Here is a 19523-nt window from a genome sequence, read left to right as displayed (position 1 = left end):
CTAGATACCTTAAAGAAATTGTCCCATACTTGGACTGCCCTCACACAGGGCAAGGTTAGAATCTTGATCTTTACAAAACCAGAATGGGGACTTCAGCATTTCTAGGAGTCCTAAGATGCATATTAGCGATGCCTGTAGAGCACCTGATCTTGAGTTATCTAGAGGCAATAATATAATTTCAGGCTCCAGGCTCCTTAAGCCATAGCTTTGCAGGGATACTTCAAATATATGTGCTGCCTTATCCTCTTCTGCGAGCTCGTACCCAGTGCAGGGAAGTAACCTGCTGTGTTTTTGTCTTTCCACAGATGGTTTGGGTGGTGAGCTTCCTATCGGCTTTCTTCCTAAGCTTGCCTTTTGGACTCGCTGTGGGAGTGGGTTTTTCCATCCTAGTGGTAGTTTTCCACACCCAATTGTGAGTACTAATGCATAAGTAGAGGCATTTTCCATAATTCAGGTCAAAAAGTCAAAGGAAGTTTAAATGGCATTGTGTGGAACATGAAAGAATTAGTCCTTGTTAATAAACTGTTAATCTATCCTTCCCGTGAATATATTCCAAGGATGGAATAGGAAAGTACTTCCGCCATGTACTGTATGCACAAGGGACATTCCTTTTATTGCTCATTAAGGGCTCAGTGTAAGAAGTAAAAGTGATATTGACCTAAGCTAATCTTTCTTTGTCGTGACTTCAAGCAGAAAGAAAGCCAGTCTTGGATACGGTGTTAACCTTTCTGTTAGCACCAGGTAAAACCTGATTGGTCTTTGGAGCATCTGCATCTCCTTATGCAGTATTATCACTGTTGTTGCAAATAAATATTTAGAAAGCATTCAGAGTGTTTTATGTGTTGGACAGATTATGGAAAGATAGAATACAGTAGTCCCTATCCATTATCTAATGGACATGATACAGTAGGAAAAAGGAGTAGGAAAAAAAAGGGAAGCAAGTATTGGATGGATATTTGTAAATTGGTCTTCCTTTCCAGAAAGTTTTTTTTTTGGAAGGCAGAGGATGCTGGTTTCTAGCAGCACAGAGATCCTATAGTTTATGGCAGAGGACAGAATATGTTTTTCCTCAACTCTGCAGTCCAAAGTAACAGAAGACAGAAGGATTATAAAGTACTTCCACTCATGAAATTAAGATGGCAAAATCCACTAGGTGGGAGTTTCACTACCTTGTGGATAAACAAGCCGATAGAAACTTTCCCACGGTAGGAATTTACAAGGGAGCTTCAGACAGTGTACATGTGATGCTGGCAGTGCTGGTCCTGGCTCTTCCCCGTCTACATTAGGGTGGATATAGAACCAGATAGGATGGCCAGAGGCAGTACAGGACTGGTGGCCTAAATGGCACAATACTGGAGAAATGATTAAATTAATGGCATGTATTCTCCTGTGCAGCATTTTTTTTAAAAAATCAGTCCTATTTGGCATCTTAGCAGCCTAAGACTCCAGCATATTGAATCCTGGAAGGATTCAAGCCCTGAAAAGAGTGGGAAAGACAAATACATATTCAGACCTACAGTGTGCACCACCATTAGAGGATTGTTTTAGACCAATGTTTTCAAACTTGGCAACTTTAAGATGTGTGGACTTCAACTCCCAGAATTCCCCAGCCAGCATGCTGGCTGGGGAATTCTGGGAGTAAAAGTCCACACATCTTAAAGTTGCCAAGTTTGAAAAACATTGTTTTAGACTCACACTTTGTATTGCACTTCAGTAGCTATAGGAATGGATCAGGGTACTCTCATGGGGAGCAAGTGAGCTTAACTGCATAAAACAAAGAGAGGGAAGTTCCAGGGAAGAAAGAGCAATCAGGGAAATCAGGGTTCTGCTCTTTTCCCACTTGCATTGCCCAGAAAGACCAATAGCCTCATCAGATCTTCACTTTCTTTGCTCTTTCAATGCCCAGCTTTGACCAGTAGTGGCTGCAATTTGTTCCTGATGCTTGTAAGTTTGTTTTCTCTAAGCTGGTGGTCTGCTAATGTGTTGGATTGCAACTCCAATAATGTAGCTCCCTGGACCAGCATGTTTTAGGACTAGTCTTGCCTATAGTACCCTCATAAATTTAGGTAGTAAAGTACCTAATACATGATTCTGTTGTTAGAGGTGTAATGTGTGAATCAGTCATTATTCTGATGTGAATTCTGATCTTGCTCAGAATGCTGAAAATTGCCCTTCTTCTGATTCCTGTGTTCACTCTGAAAGCAGTCAGAGCATCATGGAGTGATCCCACTCATTCCATTTCATTTTGTTTAATTTAGGAGAGTGTTTTTCAAACTTGGCAGCTTTAAGACATGTGGACTTCAACTCCCAGAATTCCCCAGCCAGCATGTTAGTTGAAGCATGCTGGCTGGGGAATTCTGAGAGTTGACAAGTTTGAAAAACACTGATTTAGAAGGATAATTCTTTATCATTAGTCTGCCCTCACCTGGTGATATTTGGTATTTATTGCAGGGATATATCCTGGTGATTACCACCACACATGGGAGTATTGTAATAAATATCCAGTTCCATGAAATTTCATTCCATTCTATCTCCACAAAAGCTATTTTTAGGCATTACTCCTTTGCTCTATAGATTATAACATCAGGTCCAAACTCCTGCAACCAGACCAATGAGAGTTTGAGTGGAGTCATAATTAGCAAGTTAAAAGCATCTGCCTCCTCTTTTGCATTCACTGCCATGTGCATCACATTTCTTCTAAACTGCATCTGTAAGCTACCTATAATTTAACATGAATGTTCCATTATTTTCTTTCCCAGTCGCAACGGTTCTGTCCTTGGCCCTGTAGCTTCTACTGATATATACAAGAACCCCAAAGTCTACAGCAAGGTAACTGAAGCAACAAAAAAGCCTCACTCCATATTGATGTGACTTGATTTTGTTGGGTGATTATGGTTTCTACATAATGCTGAGCTATAAAGTGCTTTGTTTTGTAAGGTTCACGGCCACCCAGAAAACTTGAAATCAATCAGCAGCACAAAATAAGAGACTTCAAGCAGGGACTTCTCTAAGCAGCGTTTTATTTGGCCAAGCAAAAAGTCTGGGTGCCCACACCATGCACCAAGAGAGAGCAGGGTGGCACACCCTTGGAGACAAAACCACAGCCTTTTATAGTATTTTTAAAAGGGCAGAACTTATTACCATTATAATGAAGATGAGTTTTACAGCCAGTCAAAGAAACTTTAGCAGAATACATTATTCCCCGCCCTTGTTTGCTTACATTAATTTAAAGGAGTTCCCCCTAACTCTTATACCTTGTCAGTCCCTGCAGACCCTTGTTCTGGGTCCTCCCTCCTCTTATCAGGCCTCAGACTTAGTCCCTTCGGGAGGAGTTTTCCCTATTATCTGAGCTAGCTCATCTGTGGTTAGTTGCTTCCTCTTGCAGTTTCGCTAAGTGCTGTTAGTATTGAAGCTTGGCTATAGAGAGCTCTGCGCATGCTCTAAAGCTATGAAGTTAACATTGCCAATTTAGATATTGCCATTTTGGTTATTGATCCCTTCAGTTTGTTTGGATACAATGTGCAAACCTTTCCCAATGAAGCCATAGTTTATAAGCTGAAAGGCAAAATATCCAAACAATATTATGGCTTCATGATCTGTGAATCAGCATTATCGTTACAGGTTTTTATTGTTCAGTAGGATTGGAAATGTATTAATAATGTCACTCTTTTCTCTTGAGATTTTTTCGATTCCTCATGTGAATAGCCTGTATAAGGAGCTCTCTGTATAACCACATTACCTGGGGGGCCCATAACTCTGGCATTTATTATCTGATATCAAGTGTGCTTAAGCCATGGCTTCATGAGACCACATCACTAACATTTGCGGGCAAATAGTTTAATTGCAATGGAACAATTTAATACCAAGCATGTGACCCCCGCTCACCCCCCTGAAGCACTGTTGATCACCACCACCAAAAATTGGTAGCACCTTTTGTGTCATTATGAGAGGTTTTGGGAATGGTTTTAAAAGTTGGAATGTAAATGGTTTCCCTCTGGGCTGCCTTCAGCTCCCACCCCTACTCTTAACTCTCCTTTTCCCCAAAAAAAGTTTTAAAAACAAGCAGAAAAGAATTGGACACACTACAATGACATTATAGCATTGGGGGACAGCTTCCAGGAGCTGCCAGAGGGTCCAGAAGCTAAGTTATGGCTGCTTCTCCCATCTCCCTCCATAAACAAGCCACTGCTTCCTCACAGTCCCATCTACATAGTGCATAATGCAGAGACAGGCTATAGGGGGTGTTATGGAAGCCAAACACAGAGAAAAGGTAAGCAATCTCTTCAAACAGAGGTGTTCATTTTAAGCCTGGATATGGGCTTCTTTTATGGCATTGAATGGGATTTTACTTTATTAAACTTTGGCAAAGGGTAGAAAGCAAGCAGAACTAGAAAAACCTTCCGGCTCTTTTCTCCAGCCGAATCAGAAAGGGGAAGATAATAACCATATTTAAAATTAAAATTAAATCAAATAATGTAATACAGTTGATATGATTATTTTTCATGCATTGAACAACTTCCCTTTTTTGTCACATTAAAAATTATTGTGCAGCAACTACTTTTGGAGAAATCTAAGACTCATTCTGTGCCCCCAATTTACCAGACTTTGAAAAGGAACCTAAGCATCCACGTGCCTTCCTCGTACTCTGAAATTGCAACCCTATGATCTACAGTTGTTATACTATATAAAGCATTATACATATAGCCCTTATTTTGCTGTACTAATTAACCTGTGATTGCAAAGCAACAGCTATTGTTGTTGTTGTTCTTATTATTTAAAAAAAAGAAAAGTAGGAGGGCACTCCATATAACTTCTCCCGAATTTTTTCTTCCTTCTCCTTTTGCTGGTCCCAGGACATATTCTCTTACTGAACTTCGTCACTTTTGCTTTGTAGGTCCAAGAAATAGAAGGGATTAAAATCGTCACCTACTGCTCCCCACTGTATTTCGCTAATTCAGAAATATTCAGGGAAAAAGTTATTGCTAAGGTAAGACATATTGATCCAAATGAAACATATCCTCAGCTTTAATGTTTCACATTAAAACCAACTGGAAACCAAAGGCTGGATCATTTCTGCACACGCACACAAACCTCTTTGAATCTTTTTTGGCTTCATAGGATGAGAGGGCTACTTGTAGAATTAACTTCCAGGGAGACAAACAGACACTTCTTCTGATGCCTTTTTCATAACAAGCAAATGAATTTTTATTTCCCCTATGCCTTTTTACTCTTACAGTGTGTTTGTTTATACACTGCTTCAAGTTTTGGTTTTAATATTTCAACATTGCTTTATTTTGTGTTTTTTTATTTTGTTTTATTCATAGTCCACCCTAAAATATTTATACTGAAGGAGGGCATTAAAATTCTTAAATATAATGTCTGCTTGCTAGAGTTCATCACAAAGGAGACTCAGCCAGTGGACAAACATTCATACTGTAAAATTCTGTCTTAATTTTCCCCAGTACTTCCCAGAGAGCTCTTTGGTATGGTTTATTATCTAATATTGCATTCAATTAGTTTTTTATATGATATTTTTATAGTCTCAGAATATATAGTTTTAAAAGCCGTCTGGGGAAATATTAAGAGAATTTCTGTTATTGGACGCTACCAAAAAAACTAATTAATTAAGTGGTGGCCTTCTGCTTACTTTTCTATATCTTAGAGTAAAAATTAGTGATTCTTTATTTATATGCCAGGTTCACATTCAAACATCCTAAAAGCTCAGGTAGGAAGATAACTCAGCTTACTACTTTTTTCTCTAAACAGACTGGTGTAGATCCCATCAAAGTCTACTTGGCCAGAAAAAAGTATGTGAAAAATCAAGAAAAGATGGCGGCAGCAACACAGAAAATGAGCAAATTAAAATCTATCTTCAGAAAAGACAAGGTAACTAAGCAATTATCTGGGTTATAAGGGAGCCTTTCTACAGCTAGGGGAAAATGGCATTGTTTAAAAAAAGAAATGCAGTATTTTACAGAAAGAAAGAAAGAACTTACACAAATATTTATCACACATAGAATATTCTGATCAAAGACCTGTGAAAGCATTTACTTCATTATATAAGCAACTTCTTTAAACCCTACATCTGAAAAGTATGAATAATGCAATGTATCTTGGGTTCTGGCTGTGATTTTCATTTTCTGTGCTCTTATATCCAAAGGTGAACTATGTGAATAAGAGGATATGCGTGTAAGTTGTAATGTTAATTCAAGGGAAGTAATTACTTGCAGCAAATGCAGAGGATTGCAAAAACAAAAAAACAAAACAAAACCCCCAAACAATATATCAACAATGCATTTTTTTGGGGGGGGGGAAATAGAAAGCAACCAGAAAGCAAAAACCATGCAGATGCAAATACCTTAAAACACACACAAATCTGTAGGTGAATGTAAAAGTGTCTGTCTGTCTGTCTACCTACTTACCTGTCTATCTTTGTAGAGGTGGAAGTAATCTATTAGATATTAAACTGTTAATGTAACTAAAAAAATGAATACTAAATGCAAGTAAAACAATCCTTAACTAAGGGATTCTTCAAGATTTTTTTGCTGTTATGTTAATTTTTCAGGCAATGAATATTTCAACTCTTTTAAACACCATGGATCTTTACTTTGCCCATGTTTTAATATACTAAATATGGCAGTTAACACAAAAAATTGAATTAATTTCTTTATGTTACAAACCTTGGAAAAAATTAACAAAAAAGTCACGTTAGAATTAATGGTTGTCGATTTTTTTCCAGTTTTCTCAAAGTTTCAGTTAAAATGAGCATTGCCACCAGATATAGTAAAATATACTAATTTTACAACTCATCCAACACACTCGAGAAAGATTTTGATTACTGTAATACAAGGTATAAATCCATCTATGAATTACTCTATTATTCAGTTCCTGATGATTTGCTAAAATATATCTTTATATCTATATAGATTTTTTATCCTGCCTTTCTTTTTTTCTTTAATAAATAACTCAGGGCAGCAAACATACCTAATATTCCTTCCTCCTCCTATTTTCCCCACAACAACAACCCTGTGAGGTGAGTTGGGCTGAGAGAGAGCGACTGGCCCAAAGTCACCCAGCCGGCTTCCATGCCTAAGGCGGGACTCAGTCTCTTGCTTTCTAGCCTGGTGCCTTAACCACAAGACCAAACTGGCTTTCATTTGATAAAATATGTTCTAGTATTATATAATACAATATAATATTATATCTAATATGTTCTAGATGGGTAAGATCTTGTGAATTTAATAAGAAATTGTCACTTGTCTTATTTGAAAACAGGTTGAAGCTTGTAGATTCAGCAATCTATCAAGTTCTCTATTTTTTCCATTTCTTAAACTGATGATATTTATCCATATGTCTGAAACATAGGTAATTAAGGAACAGAAAAAGAGGGAAAGGATTAGGGAAATTTGAAGAGTTTTGTAGCATCTTAGAGGCAAAGTGATTATGGCATATTTTTCATGGTTTAGAACCAAATCATCAGAACTGTGGAATGTTGTCCAAGTTCACGCACACACACTCCCTCTGTCACTTTGTTTCTTTCACACACACACACACAGGATGTTTGATAACCTGTTATTAAAAGACCATGAAATAAAAAAGACAGAATCTGTGCCATATCAATTCAAAGTTCAGATTATAGATATGACTCACAGTGACCATTTACAGTGGGGCAAAAAAGTATTTAGTCAGCCACCAATTGTGCAAGTTCTCCCACTTAAAAAGATGAGAGAGGCCTGTAATTTTCATCATAGGTATACCTCAACTATGAGAGACAAAATGGGGGGGGAAAATCCAGAAAATCACATTGTCTGATTTTTAAAGAATTTATTTGCAAATCATGGAAAATAAGTATTTGGTCAATATCAAAAGTTCATCTCAATACTTTGTTATATATCCTTTGTTGGCAATGACAGAGGTCAAACGTTTTCTGTAAATCTTCACAAGGTTTTCACACACTGTTGCTGGTATTTTGGCCCATTCCTCCATGCAGATCTCCTCTAGAGCAGTGATGCTTTGGGGCTGTCGCTGGGGAACACGGACTTTCAACTCCCTCCAAAGGTTTTCCATGGGGTTGAGATCTGGAGACTGGCTAGGCCACTCCAGGACCTTGAAATGCTTCTTACAAAGCCACTCCTTCGTTGCCCAGGCGGTGTGTTTGGGATCATTGTCATGCTGAAAGACCCAGCCACGTTTCATCTTCAATGCCCTTGCTGATGGAAGGAGGTGTTCACTCAAAATCTCACGATACATGGCCCCATTCATTCTTTCCTTTACACGGATCAGTCATCCTGGTCCCTTTGCAGAAAAACAGCCCCAAAGCATGATGTTTCCACCCCCATGCTTCACAGTAGGTATGGTGTTCTTTGGATGCAACTCAGCATTCTCTCTCCTCCAAACACGATGAGTTGAGTTTAGACCAAAACGTTCTACTTTGGTTTCATCTGACCATATGACATTCTCCCAATCCTCTTCTGGATCATCCAAATGCTCTCTAGCAAACTTCAGACGGGCCCAGACATGTACTGGCTTAAGCAGGGGGACACATCTGGCACTGCAGGATTTGAGTCCCTGGCAGCGTAGTGTGTTACTGATGGTAGCCTTTGTTACTTTGGTCCCAGCTCTCTGCAGGTCATTCACTAGGTCCCCCGTGTGGTTCTGGGATTTTTGCTAACTGTTCTTGTGATCATTTTGACCCCACAGGGTGAGATCTTGTGTGGAGCCCCAGATTGAGGGAGATTATCAGTGGTCTTGTATGTCTTCCATTTTCTAATTATTGCTCCCACAGTTGATTTCTTCACACCAAGCTGCTTGCCTATCGCAGATTCAGTCTTCCCAGCCTGGTGCAGGTCTACAATTTTGTTTCTGGTGTCCTTCGACAGCTCTTTGGTCTTGGCCATAGTGGAGTTTGGAGTGTGACTGTTTGAGGTTGTGGACAGGTGTCTTTTATACTGATAACAAGGTCAAACAGGTGCCATTACTACAGGTAACGAGTGGAGGACAGAGGAGCCTCTTAAAGAAGTAGTTACAGGTCTGTGAGAGCCAGACATCTTGCTTGTTTGTAGGTGACCAAATACTTATTTTCCACCATGATTTGCAAATAAATTCTTTAAAAATCAGACAATGTGATTTTCAGAATTTTTTTTCCCATTTTATCTCTCATAGTTGAGGTATACCTATGATGAAAATTACAGGCCTCTCTCATCTTTTTAAGTGGGAGAACTTGCACAATTGGTGGCTGACTAAATACTTTTTTGCCCCACTGTATAACAGTAGTTAAAGTAGTAAGCATCAACAGAGCCATCTTCCTAGCTTTGCTAAAACTTATAATAGAAGAGAAGCCTGAGTTTCATTTGAGTCCTTAGTGAAATTTCAGAATTACACTGAAATGCATATATCTGTCTTTAAATATACAGTATATTCTTATTTAGCGAGAAGTCCTACTGTGTTATATGGGGTTATTCACTGGAAAAATACATAATAGGATTGCAGATTTAATGAACAAAATTAAGGTAAAATTAAATGCATACTTTAAACATAGTTACTCAACACTTTGAGGGAGAAGAATAAAAAGTATAGAGTTAATTGCTACAAGTGAATCAGGAATGCCTAGACTTAGTCAAACTTATGTATGCTAACTGATTACATCACAAAGCACAGACTGTATGAAAAACTTGCAATGAATGAACATTTAATTTAGTGTGGAGTCCTTGGGGTTCTCTGAGCTTGGTTGTTTTCTTGCAAACGTTTCACTACCTGGCTAGGTAACATCTTCAGTGAAGATGTTACCTAGCTGGGTAAGCACTGAAGATGTTACCTAGCCGGGTAACGAAACGTTTTCAATAAAACAAGCAAGCTCAAAGAACCCAAAGGACTCCACAGTTCAACCCTGAGCTACACATATTCTCTTCCATTTAACTTAGCTCCAATAAAACTGTAGTATGGCTCAGGAACTTGACATAGTTGTGTTAGCTTGCAAAACTGCACTGTAAATTAACATTAAAATGTTTTGCTGAGTGAAAATCCCTCTATTGGGTTTATTATTACCAAAATAATAGTATTCAATGCTTTCACTGACAGTTCTGTGAAAACCATTGGGTTCTACTACTATTATATTTTAGAATCTGAGCTGTTTATCAAATTTAGAGAAATACAAGCAGCCAAACATTCACAAACATAGTTTTTGTCTCTGCACCATATTCAGTTCAGCTTCTTCCTACTGGGCCCTTTCCATTTCAGAAAGTCTCAATTCATGAAAAGCTTTGGAGAAAACTTTTGAGGGAAGAGGGAAGTCATCTTCTGCTGGGTCTTTCTCTCCACAATTTTATTGGCTCCACAAGCCAATATTTAACTAAATGAACCTTTTTCTGTTTGTTAAAGTCCTGTATCAAAAAAAGCATTTCATAGACTTGTTTCATTTTTAATTGCTTTATGACATTTTCCATATTTTGATAACTGTATCAGATAGATAATGCTGTATTTGTGCACCTGGGTCAGATTTGTAAAATAACTATTTTTCTTTGCTACAGACTGTGTCCCTGCAAGAACTCCAGAAGGATTTTGAAAGCACTTCTCCAACGGATACTAATAACAACCAGACAGCTGCCAATGGCAACAGCATCTCCTATATTGTCTTCAACCCATCTGTAAACCCTATAAGTCCAAATAATATCTCATGTGAACAGGGAAGCACAGCTGATCATCGGAACAGCACCTGCAGCATTATTCCAGCCTCCAATATTGATCCTATGTCCATAGCACCCCCCTTTGTTAACTTCCACACAATTATTCTTGATATGAGTGGAGTCTGCTTTGTGGATCTGATGGGTACAAAAGCTTTGGGAAAGGTGCGTTGTTCTCTTGGAACCTGCCTTGTTCACTGAAGCTGCTGTCTTTAAAATGTCCTGTTTAAATCGGGTTAATCAGGAGTAAAGTTTGGCACAGATAGCATTGCATTGCTGGCTACAGACTGGAAAGGTTGATAACTAAGTAGTCAGAATGAGATGCTGAATCTATAGAACACACGTGAGAAGCCAAGAGATGATTTATGAAACCAGAGCAATAGTCAATAGTTCAAAATGTATCATAAAGAGACTGCTATGGTAGCCAGAGGACAAATAAGACTTGCAAGCAAGCAAAATACATTGGTACAAAGAGCCAGTAGTAAAAAAGAAAGGTTGGGAGAGACTTTACAATCACTTGCAATTAGAAGCAATTTTGCACATAGTTTAGCAACAGCAGTTAGTTGCAAGATTAATGGAGCAAATAAATAAAGAATCCACACTAAACATGCAGAGTACAGTCAGCAGTTTACATATTTCTTTAAAGAGCAGTTGACAAATACAATAAGTCAGAGTTGAAGAGTCTAAGGTCTTCTAGGTGTTGCTGAAATACAGCTCCAAAAAAACCAAAGTAGAGTGGTCAATAGTGAGGAAAGTTGAGAAATATAATTCAACTACATATGGAGGGGCACAGATTCTCCAGCCCTGAATTAAGGTATAAGGCTACTTTAGAGGTAAACAAATCAATGTATACCCACTGGATTAGAAGCTGGTGACAAACCACTGGCAAACTTAGCTGCTCAGAGTTGGTTTGGAGTGGAGCAGCCTGTAACCCTGATGTCTGAATGCAGGATTCTGGTTTCATGGAGAAAGCCAGTAGGCAAAGGAATAAACAAATCAGATCAGATCACATAAAATTTTTATTACGCTAATAGACCAGCATAAGCATTAACAAATTCTCCTGAATGTTTGCTGGTATCTTTGGAGCAGATAAAACCAGAATCTCATGTTCAGATATCACACTTAGCTTCTCAGTGGCTTGGTGCATACGTTTGGTAGCTGTACTCCCTTGTGGATATAGCAACAGTGGATGTGGGAAAATATTTTTGTTGCTAAGCCAGCTTTATGGCTTAGCGTGACCTGTGAGCACAGTTTTTCATAAGAGATATGAGTTTTTATTTCATTATCTAAATGTTCTAAGTATGTCGCAAGCCACAAAATAAGGAAATCGCATTGCATTTGGTATATAAAATTGAAGCCAGATTGTGGCTTCAATTTTATATACCAAATGCAATGCTATTTTCATTTTCAAAGATACACTGTTTCAATAAAAGTGAGCCTTATCATTTCCATTATTGTTCTAATAATTTGGGTTTAGACTATACATTGTGTCACTAGGAACTGGGCACTTTGGAAAATTCAGGGCTGTGTAGTTTTGGCTTTTTGGAAAATAATTATCTTAATATATTATGCCTAATATCTACATCCTAAATGAATGCTTGTAAATGCTGAGGCTAAAACTATGCAAAATCAAACCATCATCACTCTCTCTTTTTATCTCCTTGTGTAGCTATGTACCAACTATCAAAGGATTGGGATTAAGGTCTTTCTTGCAAATATACCTGGTAAGAATTTTATTCTTAGTTAGTTAGTTATTTAAAACTTGACACTTTTAGGGTTGAAAAATGTCCAGTGTGGTTTACAGATCAATAAACAATCTATGCCTTCAGAGTTTTAATATAGAAAGACAAATAAAACAATGGGGGGGGGGAGAAGGGAAATATGGATACTTTTTTTAAAGTATTTTTAAAGATTAAGTATTTAAGTATTTTTTAAGATTTTAAGAATCTTAATGACATAGCTGATGGAATAAGCTGTTTGGTTATTGTTGGTAAAAAAACAAACTCGTACTTCACTTGACTTCCATTTTTTAAATCTTTGACAAGAGGCAGAACCATTGCTGATGGCAAATATCAAAAGTTGAATGTTCACTTACTATATCATGTCACACATAGATTTACACATACAGTGTACTGTAATCCAGGGATTGGAAAATCACAGTTCCACCAATAGTTTTATTTTGCTATCTGCTGTTTTTTAGAAATTAAAAAAACCAAATAAAACACTGATAAAATTACATTGACTCAAAGGCCTCTTTTTCAAGAGAGAGGGAAAAAAAGCTTTGAGTAGACCTTTAGTGATATAGGGCAAGGACAAAGTTTACAGTAATACTCGCTCCTGTAAAGAGCGGAAATGAAACCAAACTACTTGAGATAGCCTTCCAGTAACATGCATGCACAAACATATGAGTTGTGTGGGTTATTTTTAAAATGCAAAATACTAGCTTAAAAGCTTAAACTCAGCCATAGGTAAAATATCAGGCCAATTGGCAGTTTACACAGCATGAGGCCACCAAAAGTAACATATATGGAGAGGAACAGTTTTAAATTCTTCAAAATGCCCAATTGGCCATGTATCATGGCAGAGCTGAAATGTATCTTCTTTCAAAGAAGGAAGTTACATAGCCAGCCACTTGTGGTACAGGTTTTTCCTGTTCTATGAAAAATGTTCTGCCATATAAAATCATCTCTACCTGAGTATATTGCTCAACAAGCCCATTATCCAGCTAGGGGCAGTGCAGTTCTTTCAGTCTTCCTGTTCAATCTATCAAACGTTGAACTTCAGATTGAAGCACCGGTGTTAGAGTTGTATTCAAACTCCACTTACTTTAAAGATTTGGGGAATCCTTCTCCAGCACTTCTAGTGAAAAAGAAATTATCTGCTGTCAGTAATTTTAACTTTGTCTCTTTCATTAGCTCAAGTGTATGATGATATTCGCACTGGAGGAGTCTTTGAAGAAGGAGGTCTTGAGCCTTGTCACCTCTTTGTGACCATCCATGATGCTGTTTTGTTTGCAACAATGAACAGCAGCAGAGCTACTTGTCATTCCGTCCTAGAACAGGTATAAATGATTAATACCCTTGTCATAGGGTATTACTCAGCAATTACCCTAGCTAACACACCAATGAAGACTAGGCATGCAACCAACTCTTTTTCTTGCTTCCCTACATTCATCACAATTAGTGGGTTTGCAATCATACTTCTAACTTCTGCAAATCTTACTAGGTCTGTAACAAAACATATCTAGTGCCCCCATTGTGCTAGATTCTGTGCTTCCAGACTAGGACTGCAGAGCCACCTCCGTGTCCACAGATGAACTGCACAACAGCGTGTCTTCTTCAAATCTGAAGGACCACCATATGTTAATAAACTCCTCTTGGAGGATCCGATATTGACCATACAGTTTAAAGTCCAGCATCTACAGTCATAAGTGCTAGTAACCTGCTTTGTTAAACACTGCTAAACAAGTGTGAAAAAGTTTGAGAGAACAAGATAAAGAACTCCATTTAGCCATTAGAAAGTCATAGTTGAATGACTGCCCAATTAGTGGCTACGTGCTTGATTTGCAGATATTTATTTAGTTATTTCTTTTTATATCTTTTAATCTTCATTTTAAAATATCCATGGGTAGATAACAACAATAAAAAAACAGTAATGGTATAATGTATACCCTTTCAACTTTTCTCATGATCACCACACTGTAGCTAGTAATTCAGCTGCCACAGGCAAGCTAACTTTAGCACTCAAAATTATTAAAGGAGAAAAAGGAAAGTATAGACACCTAGGAAAGATAGGTTTTGAGCAGCTAAAATGAGAAGACAGGATGGGCTTGGTAACAGGCATTTTTATTATATTTTCTTACACAAATTCCATTCTATTTGTAGTTTTACTGTCAATATATTCTGTTCAACAGGCTATACTTGCCCAGTCCTAATTATACTGCTGTTGTGAAATAAGACAATGGCTTACTTTGCCTGTAAATCTAGTGGAGCTTATTATACTACAAATTAAGATGAAATACTTACAGTTGTTGACAGTCTAACCTAAGCATAATGAACAAGGCATATCAAAATGGATCTAGATAGGTGTAAATGAAATGTGGAATATGCTGGAAATGGTTGCTTATTATTTATTTAATTTATTTAATCACAAGATGAGAAACTCTGCTCCATATCTTAGCTACTGTGTATATGCAAACAGAAGTTCAGATTTTAAACTCAGTGAAAACCAACTTGGAGACAAAATCCACTAAAGAGGTTATTCTGCTTTTCAGCGTCTTTCTTTGTCGACTGACTTTATTGTGAAAACTTAAACTGAGACCAGAGACTGGTTCTGTTTATTCTTACAAAGTATCACCTAATCATTCAGGTCAAAAGATTGCCTGTTAACAGTATCTTCATTTTATATAGGCCAAACTAGCTTATTAGCATTCATCCAATCCTTCACTGATATGAGCATATTTACATCTCATCTAAATTTGACTGACTTGAGAAATAGACTTGCTGCCCTCAGCACACAAATAGGGCCTCGCTACTTACTGCCTGAATGTATGAAATGGCAGTGTGAGCCATTTGAGGAGAAATAAACCACCTGCTTGTTGGTGTGGCAGTTAAAAGCATTGGGCTAGAAATCAGGAGATTGAGTTCTAGTCCTATCTTAGGCACAAAGCCAGCTGGCTGACTTTGGGCCAGTCACTCATTCTCAACCCTAGAAAGCAGGTGATGGTAAACCACTTCCAAAAAATGTTGCCCAGAAAACCAGAATCAAGACTGACTTGAAAATACACACATACACACACACAAATCTGCTTGTTCGATATGTAATGGCACAAATTTGCAAAACATCAGCTGATGCTGCAATTTTCAAATGAATCCATCTCCAAAGTAAATCTACTATGTTGTATATAACAAACTAATGGAAAATACAAAAAAGCTTACCACACTGTATTCAGTTACTGAGGTCATGAGATAGTGCAGTGTTTCTCAACCTCAGTGACTTTAAAATGTATGGAGTACAATTCCCAGAATTCCCCAGCCAGCATGCTGGCTGGGGAATTCTGGGAATTGTACTCCATACATTTTAAAGTCACTGAGGTTGGGAAACACTGGGATAGTGTGATACCTCACTTCCTTATTAACATTATACCATCTGACATGATAAAATGCTTTTATCTTTGCTATATATCGACTATATTTGCTCCAGAGAGATTGACTAAAAGTCAATCAATCTAGTTATCATTTGGATGCTGGAAAAGTATTAAGCTCATGTTCCATAGACAGGTGAGTTTAGATTTTGTGCCTTAGGACAGAATTATAGGACCAGAATAATCTTTTAGGAAACTCAGTCTACATAATGTATATGAAAGAAACTCAGTCTACATGATATATATGAATATTTGTGGCTAAATACAGATGTATACATCCACTTTTTATAACTTCCATCTATATCTTTCCTGCTCTTTTCCTTAAGCAACATGTGTTTAAAATACCTCCTGACAACTGTTTCTTATGCAATCCAGAAAGTTTTAATGCTAATTGAAGTACAAAGATATTGCCAGAGCTGATTAAAATATCACACCACCTTAAAATAAGATTTATATATTATGCTGTTGCTGAGATGTGAAATGCTGGTTCATACCAAGTATATTTATTGCAACTCTAAGCTATGACATCCATATCATAATTATTTTGCAATTTGCTAAATGTATGTCTTACATGGCTGTAACATTAGCAATGGCTGCTGAAAAAGTCCATAAAACATTTATATTATTGCTGTAACTCATGTTAGGTTAATCATCTTACATAAATGTATATTGATTTATCAACTTTCTGAAGTTTTATGTTAATACATAAATCCTCTAGAATCCAGTGCTGATATTTGACTTTTAAAAAGTCTGTGAAGCTTTATTTTCATACTTTAATCTTATAAACAATAACCAGCCATTTGCTTCCATTCAGAGGTCAAATCAGATCGAAGTCTCTGTCTCGGATGAATCTCTGGAAGATAGCAGTGCTGAATTCCAAAATTTAGAAGAGGTGAGTTAAAAAAACAAAATGGTATTGAATGAAAAGTCTGATTCATTCTTCTGTAAGATGTGCTGTCTATGGTCCCTCGTGCTCTAGTCACCTCATGTTTGAACTGCTGCAATTTGCTGCACCTGGTCTGCTCCTGTAGACCACTCAGAAGCTTCAGCTAGTACAGAATGCAGCCATCTGCCTGTTGCAGGAGCTGCATTGGTTATTAATTTGCTTCCAAGCGCAGTTCAAGGTATTAGTGATTACCTGCCTTGCATGACTTAAGAAAGGGATATTTCTGAGACCTCTGTTCTGACTCATATCTGCCCACCCCAGTGGTCCTCACCCTAAGGGAAATAGATGGAGTGGGAATCTAAACGGAAGAGTCCCCTGCTGTGGCTTCCTCCATCTGGCCAGCTCGCCTCCCCAACTCATGATGGCTCCCTCCAAATTAATATTTAGGACAGCAGTCAAAACACTGGTCTTCCCACAAGCCTTCCAGGAATAAACGTTTTCATGCTGTGGTTGAATTCACTGGTGGTTATATTGAAATGTTGACTATTGTATTTCTGTGTTCAGGATTATACTGTTTTATAATGGATTACTTTTGTAGTGTACTGTAGTGTAAGCTGCCTAGAGTTTGTCAACTGAGGCAGTGTACAAATCTGAGTAAATAGATAGATGCATACATAATAAAATCAAATAATAAGGAATAAAGAATCCATAATGGTTGAATTCAGACAGAATTAATAACATTAGTTTCTCTAAAATCAATAGGACAAATTAGTCATGATTAAATTAAAACCCATGATTTCATTACAACTAAAGTGTACCTGATATAGGCTGTATTCCACACACATTTCTCACACAGTTTTGTGACACATTATTAGTAATATTGGCATCAGTTTATAATGCAAATCTTCCTTTTTTTCTAGGAAATGTTTGGAAGCATTTTTCATTCGGAAACACAGACAGCACTATGAGCAACTCAGGAACATTCCTGTGATGGCAAATTATTTGTCCACAATGTTTCTTTATGAAGGTTCCTGTGCCTGAATGGCAAGGAAAATGGCTTTTTTGGCAAGGGACCACGGGTGCTTCTACAGCACTGAGGACAGAATGTCTCTCAGACCTGGTATTCTCTTCTATGATTCCACTCAGATTATGAACCTCAGAGCAACTGACTCTTGAAATGGTTGGCATGGCAGGAAGGAACTCAGGGAATATATTTCATCCATCTAGAAGAAGCAGAAAAGTAGCTTGAATATCTCCTAGTTCATATTTCTCTCCTCTTACAGCCTTTATTTATGGAGCCATAAGTATGCATGTAGCAGACATGCATATCTAGGAATTCTCCAGCATCAGAGTTGTTCTCATGAGGGAAAACAAAAGAAAATATGGAGAATGTTTGACTGATTGCCAGATATCATGCTCATGAAATGCAGCAGTTTCAGTTCACAAAGGGGTGATTGTTTCTAACATCTGCATTTATTGCATAGTCTTTATGCAAAAGTTAAACACACCCATGATGATGCCTAGATTTCCTCTAATTTTGTTCATTGCAACCTACTGCTATATTCCTTATTTTTGTGGCCTAAATGCAATAGGTTCTGCATTTCTCAAAACAAGGACTGTATTTATTGTAGTACTGAGGATCATCCAACATACATTATTACTTAGAAGCAGTACTGCCTTTTTCATTATAAACCACACCTCTCTCTGCTCTTTTTTCTCTTTTTTTAAGAATGTGTATGTTTAGAGGATGAAAATAATATTGTTTTTCATAGGACCTATGCACACAGAGCATTTCCACAGTTCTCTGAATTTTTAAAAAATGAAGCTTATTTGACATAGGTTTAATTAAGCAAAACCAAAGAGAATATTTTAATTTATTCCAATGGCATTTTGACTATACTTGTGTTTAGAAATCTCAAGGTAATTCCACGCTGTTCTTGGTATTGTAGCCTTGTGTTCTTAATAACTAAACAAAATAATGCAGCTTAGGTTCATTTTGAAAAATAAAATTTCTGTAAGAAACTATTTTTCTTCAACCTGATTACCAGTTCTGTGTATTCTGTTCAGAAGAAGATAAAGTGAAAAGCTGTCCAACACATCTGAAGGAGGTATTTCCCAAAGTGCAAAACTTTTTTTGAATGCTTTGCACCAGGGGTGTTCTGAGAGGGTTCCGAAAAGTCAGGATGGTGGCCACAATGACACAATCAAAGTCCAGCATTTTTTTACATACATTGCATGAATGATGCACATTTAAAAAGGGCAGGATTTCAACTGCATAGTCATAGCTGCCATCTTGATTTTTTTGATTCCCCACAAATGCCCCTGCTTTGCACAGCCTTAATAAATCATACCTCCTAAATGCAATATTAAAATCAGTTAGGTTATAACCTACTTAGTGCTGAAGTTTTGCCTTGTGTACAGATTTGATTAAAGGACTCTTAAATAAGTCACAGGACTAAGTTCAAGAGTAGCAGTTTATTATCTGATTCCTCTCAAGCAGTTTAAAACCATTCCAACATTCCCAAGGGTTTTCTTTAGTTTATGTCACAATGAAGAGAATCTACCTCTCAGGCAGACTTGCCTAATTAGTTAATCTAGACAAAGATAGTTTTTAAAATTGTATTTTGTAAATGCAAAGTAATTTTATATAAAAATGTGAATGATGCAAATGACTATTGATGTTGGATAGTTTTTTGTTGTGACTCTTTCTTCCACCCCCAAGTGTTGACTCTGTCAAGTGTGGGACATAGAGGGCATACGCCTGATATGGACAGCACAAGCCAAAGGTTATTTCTTAAAAAGCCTCTTACTATAC

General features: G+C 37.4%; 1 protein-coding gene across 2 annotated transcripts in view; it reads left to right on the top strand.

Moving 5' to 3' along the window:
- The window catches only part of SLC26A9 (solute carrier family 26 member 9), a 63852-nt gene extending 44471 nt beyond the window's left edge, over positions 1-19381 (top strand). For both annotated transcript variants that reach the window (XM_025176455.2, XM_007422148.4), the window contains 9 exons: positions 306-412; positions 2760-2829; positions 4895-4987; positions 5767-5886; positions 10527-10844; positions 12349-12403; positions 13595-13740; positions 16637-16714; positions 17629-19381. In XM_025176455.2, coding sequence (XP_025032223.1) covers positions 306-412; positions 2760-2829; positions 4895-4987; positions 5767-5886; positions 10527-10844; positions 12349-12403; positions 13595-13740; positions 16637-16714; positions 17629-17676 — 1035 coding nt within the window. In that variant the 3' untranslated portion in view covers positions 17677-19381. The remainder of the gene's footprint in view (positions 1-305; positions 413-2759; positions 2830-4894; positions 4988-5766; positions 5887-10526; positions 10845-12348; positions 12404-13594; positions 13741-16636; positions 16715-17628) is intronic.
- Positions 19382-19523: the final 142 nt, after the last annotated feature.

Source organism: Python bivittatus, unplaced genomic scaffold (genome assembly GCF_059951505.1).
Source record: "Python bivittatus isolate LINGU-HERP-01145 unplaced genomic scaffold, Pbiv_v1 ctg000700_np1212, whole genome shotgun sequence".
Taxonomy (NCBI): Eukaryota; Metazoa; Chordata; class Lepidosauria; order Squamata; family Pythonidae; genus Python; species Python bivittatus.
This window is presented reverse-complemented; position numbering and strand designations above follow the sequence as displayed.